General features: G+C 39.9%; 1 protein-coding gene across 1 annotated transcript in view; it reads left to right on the forward strand.

The window, feature by feature from the left end:
• The first annotated feature begins 3,717 nt into the window (after positions 1 to 3,717).
• Positions 3,718 to 16,227, forward strand: part of sntb2 (syntrophin, beta 2) — a 31,454-nt gene continuing 18,944 nt past the window's right edge. Inside the window, exon 1 of the mRNA XM_044356320.1 lies at positions 3,718 to 4,678. Within this exon, the coding sequence (XP_044212255.1) occupies positions 3,949 to 4,678 (730 nt within the window). The 5' untranslated portion in view covers positions 3,718 to 3,948. The remainder of the gene's footprint in view (positions 4,679 to 16,227) is intronic.

Below are 16,227 nucleotides of genomic sequence, written 5' to 3' on the forward strand. Positions count from 1 at the left end.
ATTTCAGTGAGTCAGCAGTTTGTTTATTCTTGGAAGAAAAATCCCATTTGTATTATGCATAAGTAATAGCAAACGGATCTATTCAAGAAGGCTCATTAAAACAAAATCATTTTTACTGGTACATAAAAATCAATTTTCAACGACTAATACTAACAAGCTATTTCAGGAACAACATGTGATTGGTTGAACAAAGCAAATAAATCGACTACAAACTTGGTAATGGCAAAACACCAAATATATACTGTATATTTCCTTCATTTGAACCAATATCACTGCAGAATCTTTACATATATCAACTTTCCGGTTCTTCATTAGAAAACCTCTGAAATTACTGATATCAAATTCAGAAATTCTGTATGATGCACTGCCTGGCAGCGGCACAACTAGAAATACCTGGGAACCCTGAAAACAGTCCACTTGGTGGGGCCTCTGCCCCCAACAATCTCTAATTTGACATGTTCCAGGACCTCCGTCCAGCTGCTCCCTGATTTCTGGTTCAGAAGTGAACATGGCTTTTTAAGGTGGAGGTTTGTACCTCAGATACGAGGCAAATACAGAACAGTTGCTATGGTATTACATAGTTTGGGACACATACTTATTAGCTTTCTTTCTGAGAGTTAGATGAGAAGGTTGATAAGAACTCTCATCTGTGTGTACAGACCTGGAGACAGGAGATGACCTGCAGACACCTCTAAAGCTCACAAATGAACATGTTATTTTTTGTTTATTTAATCCGTGCACAAACAGGAATGGAAGCAGAAATCTTAAACCCTAGGCCACCAGGGCGCCCACAGTTTGTGGTTTAACTTGGAATAACGTGCTGTAACCATCTCTTGACAAACAACAGCCGGGAGCAGTAACTTCTCGGAGTGTTGTCGTCACCAGGCAACCAGCAGAGACACTGCTCAGACACGCTGGATGGGTCTGTAAACCAATGCTGGTCAAGGACACTATGTAACCCCCATAAAACTATAAATTATCATTTTTTACACTTCTGTTTGTGTAAAAAATAAACAAATGAGATACAGTGAGCTCTGGAGTTTGGGTTCTCTTTTTATTTTTGTATTGTAACATGGAAACAAGTAATGTTCTGCCAAATACACTCTAATACAACAGCCCTGCAATGAATCCTGCCATCTGAAGTTCAGTTTTTGTTGTTTTAGAAAGGTGTTGATTCAACTTAATGGTCATTCTGAAAGATAAGGCTGTAGACGTGTTCGTAACATTTTGTCTGCATTTGCTTTTCACTAATTCCGGCATGTCAGTGCTCCATCTCTCTGTATGTGGATGGAGTATTTCCAACATGCATCTTGCAGAGGCTGAGCTCTTCTCATAGAAAATTAATGGAGGAGAATTGACTGCTTGGTAAAAGGCTCACAGATGTGTCTCTGCCACAGCTCTGCTTGTGGTGAAGAATAAAGGAGCATGGAGAGGGAACCCACGTTGTGACTCTGTTGGTTGCACACATAAAGGAGCGGATCTGTGCTAAAGGGCAGCTTTGCAGAATAGCGTTTACTGTTAAAAAATAAGTCAGATATAATTCATGGAAGATATAAGATGTTTTTCTCTCAGTATAGTTGTCTAGAATTTACTGCTGATTAACACCTAAACTATATCAAGAAAATCTGAATAGAGATTTGGTGGCAAATTTTATTAAATGCAAGAACTTTGCCATTAAATCATAAGGATTAAGCCCTGCTTTATACTGTATGGTACATCTGTAATTTCAACGAATCACTTAGAGGCCACAGAGGACACGGAGATGACATAATTATTTACTGATCACGGGGAAACAAAACATGAAATGATCTCACAAACAGCCCAAGGGATCTCTTCCGATGTGATCAACTTCCAGGCTGATTTTGAAAGGCAGGAGGCGACATCCTTGTCATTAGCTCTGAGGTTTTTCTCCTGGAGATGTTTTGTGATCTTGACATCACAGGCTGTATTTTCCTATGATCATAAAACAGTTGTTATGTGACTAAATAAATTGGTTGTGACATCTTAGAAATGAAAAGAAAAATAATGTGGGCACTAACTTGATTCAGCTTAGAGTTAATACAGCAGATACTAAATGTGATGGTATACATGGAGCTATTATTGGCTTCAAGGACAATGGACCATGTTAGTGAGTGTTGTCTGCCTGTGAGACTTTGACTCACTGAGCACTTCTATTGACTGTCTGCTGATGGGAATGTTATTTTAACCTCCAGAATATGAAAACAAAGTTCACAGTAGGCAGGAGTATCTTTTAATAAAGCCAACACAGTGAGTGAATTTAAGAAGGCTTTGTCCCCCAGTCAGTGGATCCATAATGCGTCTATGAAGGCCCGCCTCTATATCATCATGAATAAATAATCTACAGCTCTACATGTCTATTGGCTGTCTCTGTCATCCGGCTCTGAGTTCACTCTTCACACAGACACTTTATTAAGCCAACCGGAATTTATACACCTAAACAGGAAGTGGGGTGATTATGCTTTCAAAGTAAAATCATAAAATAGTATCGAACTTGTATGATTGCATTAATTAACCTTTTATTCCTCCTTATATGTACTTTAAGGCACCAGTTCTCAATGTGGGACCCTAGGGGTCCTTGAGGGGGTCCCCGAATCATTTATTTTTAATATGATCACATCCATAAGCACAATGAGAGAATGTATTACTATTGGTCATTGGTTTCATACACTTTCTTTCTTAAATAAAACATCTAAAAGCAAAACCTCATCAGATGGGGATCCATGGTCTAATTTGTGTCTCTGACTTTAGGGGTCCTTGATGTGCTGCTTTAAGGTGCGCCAGTCTGTGCCATTTTCTTTATTGCTAAGGTTCCAATATACGCTTATCTCACCCTCTGCTGAGGATTACAGAGTTAGACTACTGGACTCAATATACATTTGCATAATCACAGTATTTGCATGATGCATCTATATAGCCTAAGATACTGTAATATATAATATAATTATATATGTAATATATAAACAGCGTTTGAATCTCATTTCTTTAATCTCTTATTTAATTTAAATTGAATAGTTCTGGAAATCTTACCTCATCTCAGGCTTAACTGGTAAATTTTTGGGCAGAATGATGGATTACCTACTGGGGAAAGTGTGCAACCACCCCTGGGCCCCAGATCCTCAGGGAGCACAGAGGCTCCAGGTTCAACTTGTAGTAATTAGTTTGTAGCAATTTAATTGCTTTATTGTGATTTTTTTTAAAAATGCACGCACCACTGAAACACATTTTAAACTGAAGACAACACCTGCATTGTTTCCTATTCTTTAGGCCCCATTGTGTAGAATGGCCCTGCATTAAAATCTAGAGTTAATGCTGTTATTATTTTATATTGTGCTTATGTACTGCATTTCACCAAATAAATCTGTTCTTAACGATGTTACCACAAACCATACTATACCTTATAACTATACTAGTTATGATCAGTAGGGGCCCACAGCTCATTTTTGGTCTGGGGGACCTGGCTGGAATTATGCATTCATCATATCTTTTCACTAATTGGTAGATAATGCAGGTGAAGACACAAAATACTTTTGTCTATTAGTAAGTACATAATTTCTGAGGACTGCAATGTCTGATTCTGGTAAACAAGAGATTTCATGTTCTTTGACTTTATTCTGAAAGATTTGAACGGATGTTTTCTCGTTTTATTCTTGCTAACCTTCCAGTGGAAGTGGGACAGCTTTAGAGCTTGAACTCAACAACAAGCTCTCTCAGGCTGGCCCATCACTGCCAGGACTTCTTTTCTCTTCCTCTCCCTGTCTCTCTGTGTTCCTCTCGCTCTCCCTGTAGCCACAGTGTGAGGGAGTGGGTGTGTCGATGCGGGCCAGTGCAGCCTAGTCGCTTCTTGTGCGCACTCTGAAAAAGAGGAAAAAGTTGATGATGAGTTTAGTGTGAAAGCGGCCCGCCTCGGAGCAGGCTCACCGTCCAGCAATGGCAGTTTGGACCAGAGCGGACAAAAACGGTCAGCTGGACCTTCTGCTCCGCGACCGCTGGATCCGAGTGGCCGCCGAACTCACCCGAGAAACGCTGACTTTAACGGCCGAGGCGGAGGCGACCGGACAGGGGGGCAACCACTGGGACTACAGCAACTCCTCGGCGGGCCTGCGGAATGGCATGTCGAACGGAAACGACCCGGGAGCCAGTCCTGGGAACCCTGGCCGCGGTCCGTCCTCGGGTCAAGACCAACTCCAGAACCAGAACCACGGGGGGCGGGGGCGCAGCGGCAGCCCAGGGCGCGGGGGTGTCAGCCGGGGTCAGTACGACGGCAACTACGCTCTAAACAGCTCCGGAAAGTACCCGAATAACGGCACAAACTCAGACTTTGGAAGCCCTGGCTCCAGCTATGGGAGTCCCGGGTCCAGCTTCAGTTCGAGACAGGGCGACTGCCCCGTCAGTCTGGAGGGCTCCTCGGAGGCGGTGAGGAAAGTCCGAGTTGTCAAACAGGAGTCTGGCGGGCTGGGGATCAGTATCAAGGGGGGGCGCGAGAACCGGATGCCCATCCTCATCTCCAAGATCTTCCCGGGGCTCGCCGCGGACCAGAGCCGTGCTTTGCGAGTGGGTGACGCGATTCTGTCGGTGAACGGGAACGACCTCCGGGAGGCAACGCACGACCTGGCGGTCCAGGCGCTTAAGAAGGCGGGCAAAGAAGTGACGCTGGAGGGTAAGTTGGCCGACGCTACGGCGGGGATTTGCAAAGGCCGAGATTAGACTCCTGTGTTCCCGCTGCACACCTCTGTGCACCAGTCTGAGTTAGTGGCGCTGGTACTTACTATACTACAAACATATACACATTAAGTGAGTTCAACCTGAACTTGCAATACATTATGAACCAGGGATTAAAACACTGAGTACATAAAACCATATCTGAAACAAATGTATGAACAAATATGAAGTCAAGTCACCAGTTACTTTGTCCCCAGAAGTTTAAGTTGCTATATTTAAAATACATGAAAAGCTTTAAGTGTGCTATAAGTTATTTGATGCTCTTGTTATACAAGCAAGATAATGCATTCATCAGCACACCACCTTTGGCACCTTTTATAAGAGCAGCAGGATGCACATTTCCATCCCTAACGCATGGAGAATTTACTCCACACACCCTTAAATAATCATTTATGATATAACAGCAGACACACTGACATAAACAAACATGCTCACAGTCACAGTTGATCTATGACCAGAGGAGGAGGAGGAGCGGGGCTGAAATGATATCAACAGAACAGAAAGCCTTTGATTAGTGTAAACAGGAAAGTAACCACAGTTGTGGACACATCCAGATAACATACATTTTGCTGTGTATATTTGAATGAGTGTAGCCTGCTAAAGATAAGAGGTCACTGTAAACATGAGCAAATGAAATTTGTCCTCTGTGTGAATAACTTGATACTGTCCAAGAGAGAGACCAAGAGAAAGAAAGAGGAAGACCTGTAAATGAGCTGTAGGTAAATAAATATGCTGTATCTACAAGAAATGGAATATAATCTGATATGTCTCATGAGAAAGTGTAAAGCAGAAGTGTATCAATGTAGAACTAGAGTTATCTCTTAAACAACAGCAGCGCAACATACTGAACAATGTACAGGACACACACGCAAGTTGATATAAGCTATATGATCACAGAGTAATAAAAGTTGTATTTACTGCATATAAAAGATAAATATTATACTACATATTATATATGTACTAGTATACTATCAGTTTATTTGTTATGGCCAAAATCAGGTTTAAGAATAATATCTGTATCAGTTCAGTACAATGTTTATGGCTGGTATGGGGTCGACTGTGGAATTAGCATTTTTGTGATATTTTTTCTTCAAGTTTGTCGTTTAAATTACAGAATTGTGGTTTTTATAAAATAAACCACTTAATGACCTCAAATTGGTCTTGTCTAAAAAGTTTAAAGTTGTATTCACAAATATGTTGTTAGTAGCATTGAATCAACATGTAAAGTGAAAAGGGTTGATAATAGAGATAATTGCTGCTCCACTGAGCTTGTAGCATTTTTAGCTTTGGCCTTTATTAAGTAATGTTTTGGTTTCAGTTTTAACGCTCTGACCAGCCTCTGTAAACAGCAGCAGGAAGACAGAGAAGTTACAAGCTAGCTAGAGAAGAAAGTCGAGCATTTGGCAGCTAAAAAGCCAGATATTGTTTTCACAAGTTTGTGGAACCAAAGTGAGAGCTAAAAGGAGAATGAATTTTAGATTTATATTTGTCATCGCAACTCCAAATGAATGCTAATGTTGCTCCGTGTCTGCTGAATGTGAAAGTTAGCTATTGTTTGCTAAGGCGTTAGCTGTTAACAACTTTAAAAGCCAGTTTTATGGTGATGGCTGTTTAAATGTTTGCTTGTTTTTATGTTTTGCACCTCAGTGGCTTAAAATTGATGCAGCTTCAACTTATTTTTCAACTGTGTTTGTACACTTACTAATTGCTAAATTGTGCTGCCTGATATGGGCGGGAGAATATCACACAGTGGTTTTTGTCTCTAAGAGTTATTCTTGGTACACCCAAAGTTCATTGAACTCACATTAGCAGGTCTATACAAGGTCAGAGACGGTATATTGGAGGTTTCTAAACATGCATCTGATAAAATTATCCCCATTTCAAAAAAGCATTAAGCCTATTAAACTTAAGTTGGAATAATAATACATACAAAGTGGAAAGTACGTGGATGGAGGTAGCATATTGTATGTACTGACTCATTTGGGGACTGAATAGAGCTCCATGGAGATGAGTTCAGATCCTGAACGGCGCTAATGTAGAACAACTCAATCTTTGGAAAAGTGGAAAAAGAGTGAATTGGAGGAAAAGCGGCAACAGAGCCCTTGGGGTTCGGAAACTTCAGGCCGGGAACAGTCAAATGCAGTGTTTAATGGTTTGGAATGAACGCCAGATGAATACTGATGAGAACAAATTGTAGGAACTAATCAATGTGTGACACATTTCCACTGCTTTAGCAAATCAAATTGAGGCCCATGTTGCACCTCTCTGAATTAATGGAGGTAAAATATGAGACTCTTGTTTAAGGCCATCTACCGTGCTGATTAAATTAGAATCCGGGGCTCTGTCAAATCGACTCATTTTTTTCTAAAAGATTGTGTTGTCATGTGTTGGATGCTTTTTTTTATGACTTTTTAAAATATAACACAGTAGGATTGTTTTTGTCCAACAAGGAGATAAGTACAATTTACAAAACCCTGCTGGAATTTGGCCTGTTGCAGCCGACATGAGTATAAAACACATTTCCATCCACCCTGAGGCTCGGCCACGAGGATGTGCTGCCTCCTGCTACAGCCACAGTCCAGACGTGGGCCCCTGTGTGGAAGAATGTGTCAGCTGCCTGTCACTGTTTGTGGACCGGCTCTTCCTCCCAGTCCCCCTCTGTCTATGCAGGGCTCCCACTGCTCTGCGAAAGGAACGGCAGTCAGTCAGAACGAGGCTTGAGTTTCCAGACCGCTGTGCCGTGTACACAACACATAAACCCCCAGATATTCTCACAATTAGCTTAGGTGCCCCACATTCCTGACCTCTGCTTGCATGTGTGTATTTAGGGCAAAGGTCAACTCTGGCGGCTCCGACTGGGATGATTCTTGCTGCTCCACACTTGAAACACACTTTCGGTGTCTTTTATTCCTGGTTTGAATGAGGGAAGAGAGCAGACGCACATCAGAGAAAGTGACTGTTGCAATAGAGGAGTAGTGTCTTTGAAGCTTAGTCTGTAACTAAACTATTAGAAGCATGTTGCCTCAGTAGGTTGTCAACTTGATTTTGGCCAAGATATTCTGTACATAACTGGGATTATCCTGCATAAGCGGGTCAAATGAAAAATCTGCCTTTTGGCTTCTTTAAATCAACATACTGGTCTCAAATCATGCCTTGCTCTCTAAAATATGAGTATACTCTGCAAAAAGGGCAAATCGTGAAAGTTAATCCATCTTATTTTAGGGTTATTAAATCTTACTTGTTCTTCTCCAAAATAAATAATCTTGTCAAGCACTATTTGTACAAGATGAAGAAAAATTGTTTCAAGGTATTCAGTCCATTCTAACAAACCAGAAGCTTTTGTAAATACAAATCTCGATCCAGTCTTAAAGCTGCACTAATCAATATTTTTATATTAACAATGACTCAAGTGACTATGTGTTATGTGAAAAGAGTTGATTGTAGCGACTAACTCACAGACAACTGACACCAAACTGATTTTTTTCACGTAGCTTTTTAGCCTCCTTTAGCGCATTGTTTTGTTTTTCTAGCTCGTAAACTCTGCTCAGATGGAGATTGTTTCCAGTGAAAAAGTGCAGATAAACCCGATATAAGTTATACTACGTACCGAGAACCTAGTGGCAGACAGAACGTTAGCGATGAGCTGGTTTTTATTGTTATTCAGACATTTTAACACGAGTTTGTGGAGACCAAAACAGAGCTAAAAGAAGAGTAAATATTTGACTTGAGAGAAACACAACAGCAAATGAACTCTAATGTTGCTCCATGTCTGCTGGATGTGTAAACAGGCAACGGTTTGCTAACATGTTAGCCATCAGCTCAGATGATAACAAGTCGGTGTTTTTTAGCTTGAAATGGCCAAAACATAAAATTAATGCAGCTTTAAAACTCTTTAAAACAACACAATAATTTTTTCTTTCTTTTTCATGACTTCATGACTAACTCTTAAAACTGAGCTACGTTAAAAGTCATACAATGTAGTTTAAAGAACCTTTATTTTGATTTCGCTTTAGCTTCGTAGGTCCGATAGTATTATGTAGAGCCTGATTTTAATTCTTGTTTCACAAAATCTAATGAAGTCATTTTTGTTTTTTATTATCTGTTTATTACTAATTTCTTACACAATATTTTGTTTGGGAAAAATTCCCATATTAGAGATTTAGTCAAGTTTTCAATCCCAGTTAAAATTGTATTTCCTCAAAGTGAATAAAAGAGTTGGGATAACATAATCTGTTTTTTTAATATGAAGTTGTGTCAGAATCAAGTGTCATTTTCTTCATCTTAAAGTGCAGTGATCTGCCTTATTTCTCTTGGAAGAAAAATAGAGTTTGCTGGCTAAATCTGGGATAAAATCAACTGTGATGAGAGATATTTTTTCTAGAGGTAAACTTTCTTGCATTAGACGTGTAGCCTGTCATCTGGATGCCATCCTGTGAGAGTTTATGTGTTCTCTGGTTTTCTTTTTTTGCTTTGTAAGCAGATTTTTGCTCTCCAAGCCCTTATGAATGAATGAATGAATGAATGAATTAACTCTTCCGAAGCCATCTGGTTTTGTCGCTTTAACACATGACATACATCGTCCAGACGTGACAAGCTGTTGGCTAATGCCCCCCTCCCTCGCTGACTGACAGACATAATATCCCATATGTCCTAATGATTAGTTGAAGCTTGCTGCTGCAGCCCCTTGTGTCTTATTGGGTTAGCCTGCTGGTCAGTGGAAGGAGACGCAGGATGAGCCCTTTGTGTGGGTAATTGGAGGAATAAAAACAGCACATACCAGACACAGGGGCCATTGATGAAACGGGGACAGCCCTGATGAGGAACAGTTCTTTTCTTTTGTTCTGAGGCCAAAACTAGCCGACCGTCCGTTCTCTGTGTTGGTCGCTGTCCACACGGAGCGAGATCTGCCACAGAGCATGAGTCTGCACAGCCTGAAATAGGACATGCCAGTTTGTCAGCTCTGTCTCATTATGAACTCCATGGCCTTGTAATATCCCTCTGCAGATATGTCTCAAGTTATCCAGCAGTCAAGAATGTTAATTGAACTTGTGGAATGTCACAAAAACTGAAATATGAATTAGGTCTGTTTGCATTAGTTGGGCAGATGTCGAAACAATTGGCTTTTTTAAAATATTTACTTCACTAGTGAGTGTTTGTGGATTTGCAGTTTAGAGAAACACCAGATTTTTACGGTTCTAGAAAAGTTCAAGCACATATGATTTTTTTTTTTTTTTGTCAAATTCAAAATAAATGAATTGAGAGTTGCACATTTTTACTATTTTTAAAGCTGCACTAATTAATCTTTTTAAAAAAATATGAAAATCCTCCTCCACTCTGTTACATATTGTTTGTTTTCACATTTTCTCTGCTGAAGGGGAAAAATGAGAAAAGATAAACTTCTGAAATTAATATGATTTTGATATTCATAGATTTTTCAATAAGGCAGAACAAGGAAATGTCATTTTAAGAAGTTTTAACAATATAACTGAACTTTTGTGGAAAAAATCCTATTAAACACAAATTATTATTCCAAATTAGGGCTGAATGATATGCAAAGAAAATCATATTGGGCTTATTATGACAGATATGAAACACGATTTTAGTGGGAACGGTCATTTAATTTTCACTGAAAATATTATAAAAATAATGACGATGTGAGTTTTGCCGGCGTCTGTACCAAACAAGAATGTTCCCTTACATCTGGAGAATCTCTGCAGTACAATAAAGTAGCAAGATAAAAAAACATCTACGACTGATACGATATGAGTCATCATGACAGTTGCATCCGAGAGCGACAACACCCTCTATAGCAATGTGAAGATGCATGCTTTTGCTGTAGTCATTGGTTTTATGTAGATGTATTTGCTACAGTGCTGAGATGATGAGTCGACTAACAAAAAATTAATTGAAAACAATTTTTATTTTATTTTGTTCATGATTTAATTCATTTATCAACACTGCTGGTCCCAGCGCCTGAAAAGTGAAGATTTCAGGCTTTTCTCTATCGTAGCAAATAAAAGGTCATACAAAAGAAGCAATCTGAAGACGCCTCCTTAGTGGTGGGTTTCACTACTATTAGTGTTGCTATTGTCTGACACTTCATAGACTAAAGGCTTCATTTAAAAAGCAGATGCAGTAATAGTGATAGATATGACAGCTGCAGCCCTAATTTGCACCCTTAAATTGTAAAATAAGAGAAGAGATATTTCACAGTAAAAGATAAAGGTTGTCTCTTCTGTCTCTGCTGGGTTGCGTCTCGCTTACATCATCTGACTTAGAACAGCCTCCAAACTATAATTGGCCTGTTGACTTTGTGTGTAAGATCTGTTGACCTTAGTCGCAGCATCCTGTCAGGGAGCGATGTTAGTCTTTTTCTCTCGTGCGATCGACTTACACGACTCTCCTGGTTTTTAAAATTCCACCACAGCGCAAAGCAACCAGCAGTTGCTCCCGCTGCACGCAGTAATGCCGAACAGAGAACATGATGGGGCGACATTTGTAATCTTTAACATTCACTACAACAGACAACGATGAACGTGATTTATTTTTGTCCATAATCTGCTTTATCCTTTGTACAAAGTTGGCACAAATATATTCAAATACAATTCCAGGCCGGACACTGAAAACACTGAATATTAGCAAACTGACTTATGTAACTTCATAAATGTTACAGTGTGGTGTTGCAGATGAGCACCTTCATGTGTTTACACATCGACAGACAGCATGATTTCCCCAAGGCTATACCTCTGATCCGGGTTAGAGGACAACAAAGAGGAGGCGGGAGGGGGCAGGTGTGACTAGAGGAAACATGGGAATTCTTTTTCCTGTTATGAGATGTGTGTGTGAGCTAGTCTGTCCATTATGCTGTTTGGTTATGTGTTCTTTTGGGATTTATATGTTTTTATCTCTTTTTTTTAAAGGGAATTTTTACATATACAGTATATCTTTTTTCCTTCCTGTTGTTGCGCTGCTGTAGGGCTGGAATGTTTGTACGCAAATACACAAGAAAATGACAATAAACTAAATCTTGAATCTTGAATGTTATTATCTGAAAGTCTTGTGTATGTAGGCAGTTACTCATACAGGGTATGGCAGTTCATTTAGCCATTTATTCATTAAAATTGTCACCAGTGTCTCATTTGTGGAGATGTTCAGATCAATGAGATCAATTTGTCCTCATTCTCATCTGAATCAACTGATCATCCAGTATTTATCAGTGCTAATCCCTGTTTGATATTCATATTAAGCCAGTCAATGAGAAATGATGGTGAAACAGATGTGAGGTGACTGCTGTTTTTAATGCAAAGTGACTCTGCTCATAATGCTCGCTGACACTTACTGTCAGTGTGAATATCATCAACGGAGAAGCTGCTGTGGTCTCGACTCACAACGCTGTGCATTAGGAAACAGTTCCAGTGTTTCAATTACATTAGTGCTTCATTTTAAACCTCAGAGTGGTGTTGAATGTGTTGTAGTCTTGTAGCATTGAAAGCTGGCATCAAAGCCTTGGCCTGTTTCTTTTGCTTGTTTACTTTTCATTTGAATGGGGAAACTTTTCTAAATGGAATCTGTATTTTATTTAGACACAGTTCTTTATTTAGCACTGATGCACTTAGCTGTTTGGCAAAAATGAAATGAAAGAAAGAAATGAAAAAAAAAAAAAGAGTTAAGGGGCCTGCACACCAATGCTCCACCTGCGCAGGTGATTTATTTTAGCTGAACTCTTCTTGACATCTACCTCACTCTCCAGTTAGCTTTGCTCAACTTTTTTGCACTAACTTTTTATTGTCATATAATCTTTAGTATGAATTTTATACTTGTATCATTATTTGTCTACTGTGTCAGTGACAACCCACCTTCAACCAGACCAGAAGTCTAATCTGTCAAGAAAATGTCTTTGTTCATATTACAGGCCTTAATGTTCAATTCCGATTTTTTTTTAGTCAGATCTGATCTTTTTGTGTTGATGTTTCACAATCATGTTTGTAAGTGCGGTATCCAGCTCTGGTGTAAACACTGTTGAGGTCCTAAACTACCACATATACACAGATTTAACTGAACTGCGTACAAGAATAACAAAACAGAAACTGTCTGGTTAGCTGTTGTTCCTTCCCTTCGTGTTTATTTTTACCGGGATGCGAGGTGCCAGCACAGAATGATGATAACAGTGAAGTGAGATGATACAAAACCACATGACCTCCAATCTGACCATTATCAGATATGAATCAGATCTAAGACCACATATGCAAGTGGCCCAGAGCTGATATGAAAAAATCTGATTAGGTTTGTTCACACTTCCGTGAAAAAAATATGAGTCATAAAATTGAATGTGGGCCACTTCAGCATGTTATGTGAACATAGCCGTTGAAAACACCCACAAAACTATGGCGGGCCTTTAAAACATGACCAAACTAAGCTATTGTATTGTATAGTTTGGGTATCAGTAATGTATCGTATTGGCACATATGTCAAACATGTTTAAGCAATACCCAGGTGTAGTTTGAATAGGGTGCAATAGACTTTTTTCACAGCAGATATGTTTACATGTCACAACAGGAAAAGCAGAGGTGTAAATAATAAAATGAATAACGGCTGGTGTTGGATCCTGGTATTGTTCACGCCGGCTCACTGTCACTCACACTGTCATGATGTCTTATTGGGACACTTGAATAGAACAGAGCCATCGTTAATGTTATTAGTAATACCTGTGCTTTTCCTACTGTGACAAGTCAAAATGTCTGCTGTGAAAAATGCCTATAAAAGTTAAAAATGAACACTGACCTTGCCGACTGGCTCTGAACAAGTCAGAAATGTAACTATAAAGTAGTAGTATGCAATTGTTTAAACCAGATAAGTAAATAGTAAAATCCATGTTACATAAGAACTGCTATGGATCATAACACAACTTGAATTACAATATCAGCTCATAAATGATGAACAGTGATTGTAGAAACTGCACTAAATGACAAAGTGACCTGCCATAGAAAGGTTCATACACATCCATGCTATTGTGAATGTATCTGCACATGTGTGCACCAGGGGTACTGTGTTCTACGCCACCACTGCTCTCCACACACACACACATTCACACAAGGTCTCTGTCGAGGCTCTATTCTGACACATTGTTCTCATTATGTTTCTGGCAGAAACCAACTTTGAGGGAGGGGGAGAAAGTAAGAGGGACTGGACAGGATTAGGAAAGAGGTAGAGAGGCAGGACTTTATGAGAGGTGTGGAACAGAGGAAAGAGAAGGATGAAGAAGTGAAGGAGGACGGTAAAAGATTTAGGACTACAGATGGAGAGAAGAGAGGAGTGAGAAGGAGGATAGGGAGAGAGGAGAGGAGGGAGGAGATCAGGAGAGGAATGAGAAAGAAGCGAGTGAGGAGAGAGAAGCAGGCCAAACCACAGGGGAATTTCTGGCCAGTTTTTGGGGAAAAATACAGAGGCCGGGGTCTGACTGCCTGACTTGCTGCTCTGTAAGCTATTATTTCGGCCATACCATAAGATGATTACTTTGTGTGTGCGAGTGTGTGTGTGTGTGTGTGTGTGGTGAAAAAGAAGAGAAGAGGGTGGTTTGTAGGCAGATAGCTTTACGGGTAGCTCTGCACCGCAACTAACGCCGCAACCAAAATATGTGTTGAGTCAGATTCTTCCGCTCCTCTTCTATTCGTCCTCTTCTTTTTCTTGCGCCCGTCCTCTTCCATGTTTTCCTCTTTCTCTCTGTTGCAGCGGGCAGCGAGGTATGAAGGGAGGCAGATGAGCCAGCCTCATGGGATAGTGGTCGGCATCTCTGGGGACTCTCCCTCACACACATTAATGTAGATGCATGCACAGAGGCAGAAATGTGCAAACACACACACATACACACACACATGCAAAGAGCTGGTAGTCCTCTGTGTACAGGCCTAATTAGAAGCAGAAGTAGAGCTGAGTGACGGGCCCAACAGAACTAATGAGTTCTTTTAACGGCACAAAGGAGAGACAGACAGATGGACAGACTGACAAACAGACATGCAGTGCAGGCAGAAAGCACCAAATCTGACTGTAATGATGGAAAGGGGAAAAAGCATTTTATCTGAGGGAGACAGACCGTAGAGAGAAAGAGATATTTGTTCTGGCAGGAAAAACTGGAGAAGAATGTAGCACGGAAAAAAGGAAAAAACCTAATCGATGCCACTGTAAACAGCCTATGAAGATCTGCTGGCATTTCACATATTGCCGTAATTACTGAATTGAAAGACAATACTTAGCAAGTATTGCAATGCTGACCAAAATATGTCAGTAACAGTATTGAAAACTGTACCAAAGCACTGAAAGCTGGCATCTAAGGTCTGGTGAGATTTGTATTTTTTAAGTAACAGGAGTAGATGTAATTTTAACAATTCTATCGGGTAATTTAACTTCCTTATTAAGTAATTTAGTAATTTTTTTTCTCTCTAGCACCACATAAGGTTGACATTTTTGTTTTTAGTGAAATGTCTTAACAACCACTGGATAGATGTCCCCCCTTTGTGACCAAATACCTGCAAAGCTAATGACATTCCCGCCAACCTCAGCTGCACTTTGTGTTTAGAACTAATTAGTAAATGTTAGCATGCTAACACATGTATATAAGATGGTGAACATGGTAAACATTATGCCTGTAACCTGCTAAACATCAGCATGTTAGCACCGGTATTGTGCTCAAAGCACCGCTGTGGCTGTAGACCCTTAGTCCTGTTAGAAAATCATCACAAAATCAATTACGATTGCAATATTGACCAGAAAATATGTAATTAGGTATTTTCCTCAATTTAGTCAGCCCTACATTTTGGTATCTGTTTTGGCATTGGTATCACAAAATTTAAAACAATATCCAGCCCTATTGTTGTGTGCAGTATCACCTTCATATTAAACAATTGTATGTTATATGTGAACGCCAACGGGATTCATACAGCATTATGAATGAGTCACCATCTTGCAGCCATATTTTTGACAACGGTAACAATGAGGCAACAGTGGAACAGGTAGAGACGGCATGACGGATAAACCCTGCTGTAGTGTTTGTAGCATCTCAGCTGTTAAAAGAGGCTTTATCCCATGACGATGGATTTGATTTCTGTGGCTACATCAAAGACCGCAACTGCTCCCAGCCCTTTCATTTAGACCGAACAAAAAAAAATGAATAGAAGCAGATGTACAGTGGCTACACTGCCAACAAATTACACAACAGAGCATTCATGTGCTACACTGCAGCAGAGTTTTTCCCTAACGACATTCAAGAAGTTTTGCTTGTGAAGTTACTGACAGCAAAATCTGAAAGCTATTGCAAGAACCTCACTATACACAGTGCAAAATTACAAAACCAGAGAAATAGAGAATTGTGTTTGTCATATTTAAGATGTTCAGGTTAGAACTACACGTAATTGCCATCTATTCTTCTCTCAGTCGTATCAGTCCTTCAGTTGTCTCCTCTTCAGTTACAGAATACAAAATATCTACTTGAAA

The sequence above is a fragment of the Thunnus albacares genome, chromosome 7 (genome assembly GCF_914725855.1).
Source record: "Thunnus albacares chromosome 7, fThuAlb1.1, whole genome shotgun sequence".
NCBI classification, from domain to species: Eukaryota; Metazoa; Chordata; class Actinopteri; order Scombriformes; family Scombridae; genus Thunnus; species Thunnus albacares.